The 1,678-nt window shown below is 50.6% G+C and overlaps 1 protein-coding gene across 2 annotated transcripts in view; it reads left to right on the plus strand.

The window, feature by feature from the left end:
* The window catches only part of CUNH19orf47 (chromosome unknown C19orf47 homolog), a 31,225-nt gene that overhangs the window by 21,686 nt on the left and 7,861 nt on the right, over positions 1–1,678 (plus strand). For both annotated transcript variants that reach the window (XM_005371597.3, XM_013355340.2), the window contains exon 7: positions 315–452. In XM_005371597.3, the coding sequence (XP_005371654.1) occupies positions 315–452 (138 nt within the window). The remainder of the gene's footprint in view (positions 1–314; positions 453–1,678) is intronic.

The raw sequence follows: 1,678 nt of genomic DNA on the forward strand, positions 1-1,678 counted from the left end.
GTAGGTGTTAGAGGAGTTCTCTCTAAGGAGTAGACATGATGAGCTGGTGCCTGGGAATATGAAGATGCCGAAGATACCTTCCAGGTTCCTGTGCATCCTTTACATCATGACATCATGAGGATGGAGCAGTCACGAGGTGACTGCCGCTGCTTCTTCCTGATTCAATCTAGTGCTTTCCCTTGGCAGCCAGGCTCCAACGCTGTTGGGTTGAGAACTCACTCCTAGACTGTTCTTCCAGAATTGTCACCTCCATTTTCCAGCCCCCTCTCCAGGGTACCCACATCACGACTGGACTCACTTCTTTCCTCCCACAGCTGCTTCTCGAATGATCACCAACAGCCTGAACCATGACTCTCCACCCCACACTCCGCCAAGGCGCTCGGACACCAGCAGCTCCAAGATCTCCGTCACCGTGTCCAACAAGATGGCAGCGAAGAGTGCCAAGGCTGCCGGTGAGGGCTCTTGGGCAGAATTGCAGGGGGATATGGGTGAGCAGGTTTGCGTGTGAGAGAGAGAGAGAGAGAGAGAGAGAGAGAGAGAGAGAGAGAGGGAGGGAGGGAGAGAGAGAGAGAGTGTTTCAGAGACCACCCAAGGGTCATTGACCTCTGTGAACTTGATCAAGTCTTGTTTTTCTCTCTCTTTTTTTAATTGAATGTATTCATTTACATTACAGCTCCTCCCCCTATCCCCTCCTGTTTCTGTTCAGAAAGGGGCAGGCCTCCCTTGGGTGTCAACAAAGAGTGGCATATCGAGTTGCTGTAAGACCAAGCTCCTCCCCTTGTATTAAGGCTGGGCAAGGCAACCCAGTGTGAGGAATAGGTTCCCAGAAGCTAGCCAAAGTGTTGGGGACAGCCCCTGCTCCCACTGCTCCACAAGGAGACCTCTTTGTTTGTTTTAACTTAAAGATTTATTTTTCAAATTATGTGTATGTCTGTGGTTGTGTGCTTGTGTGTACAGGTATCCATGGAAGCCAGAGAGTGGTTTTCCTGAAGCTGAAGTTATAGGCCATTATGAACTGTCTGATATGGTTGCTGGGATCTGAACTTGGGCCCTCCGCAAAAGCAGTCCTTGATCTGATGCACTGAGCCATATCTCTAGCTCCCTGTTACTGTTTCTAGAGGGTAGTGGTGATGTCTTGATTTCAGGGAAAGTGAGAAGCTCTCCAAGATAGACTAGAGACCTGGCTTTTCCACTTCTTAGTAACTGAGGCTGGCCTTGAAATTGTTATATAGCCAGGAGGACTTTGAACTCCTGTTCCTCCCACCTCCCATGTGAATATTCAAACCTCAAGCATGGATCACCACACCTTTTTATGCAGTGCTAGGGGATTGAACCCAGGGCTTCTGTGCACGCTAGGCAAGTCACGACCCAGCCCTCATCACTTCTTCTTGCCTGCTGTCTTCCAGCTCTTGCCTGTGACCTTCAATCTGTAGTGTGCTTCTGCTGGAGTTTTTCTGACTACCCTCTGTCCAGGGCTTCAAGCTGGTAGTGGGACTCAGCCTTTGGCCTCTCGAACTTTGCTGCTCTCTGCCGTGTTCTTGGTCCTTTGTTGCACCCATTCCCATTTCCTAGTGTCATAAAGTACCTGTGGAAACTGAGGCCCTGCCGGGCGGTGGTGGCACACGCCTTTAATCCCAGCACTCGGGAGGCAGAGGCAGGCGGATCTCTGTGAGTTCGA

This window comes from Microtus ochrogaster, unplaced genomic scaffold (genome assembly GCF_000317375.1).
Source record: "Microtus ochrogaster isolate Prairie Vole_2 unplaced genomic scaffold, MicOch1.0 UNK115, whole genome shotgun sequence".
Classification (NCBI taxonomy): Eukaryota; Metazoa; Chordata; class Mammalia; order Rodentia; family Cricetidae; genus Microtus; species Microtus ochrogaster.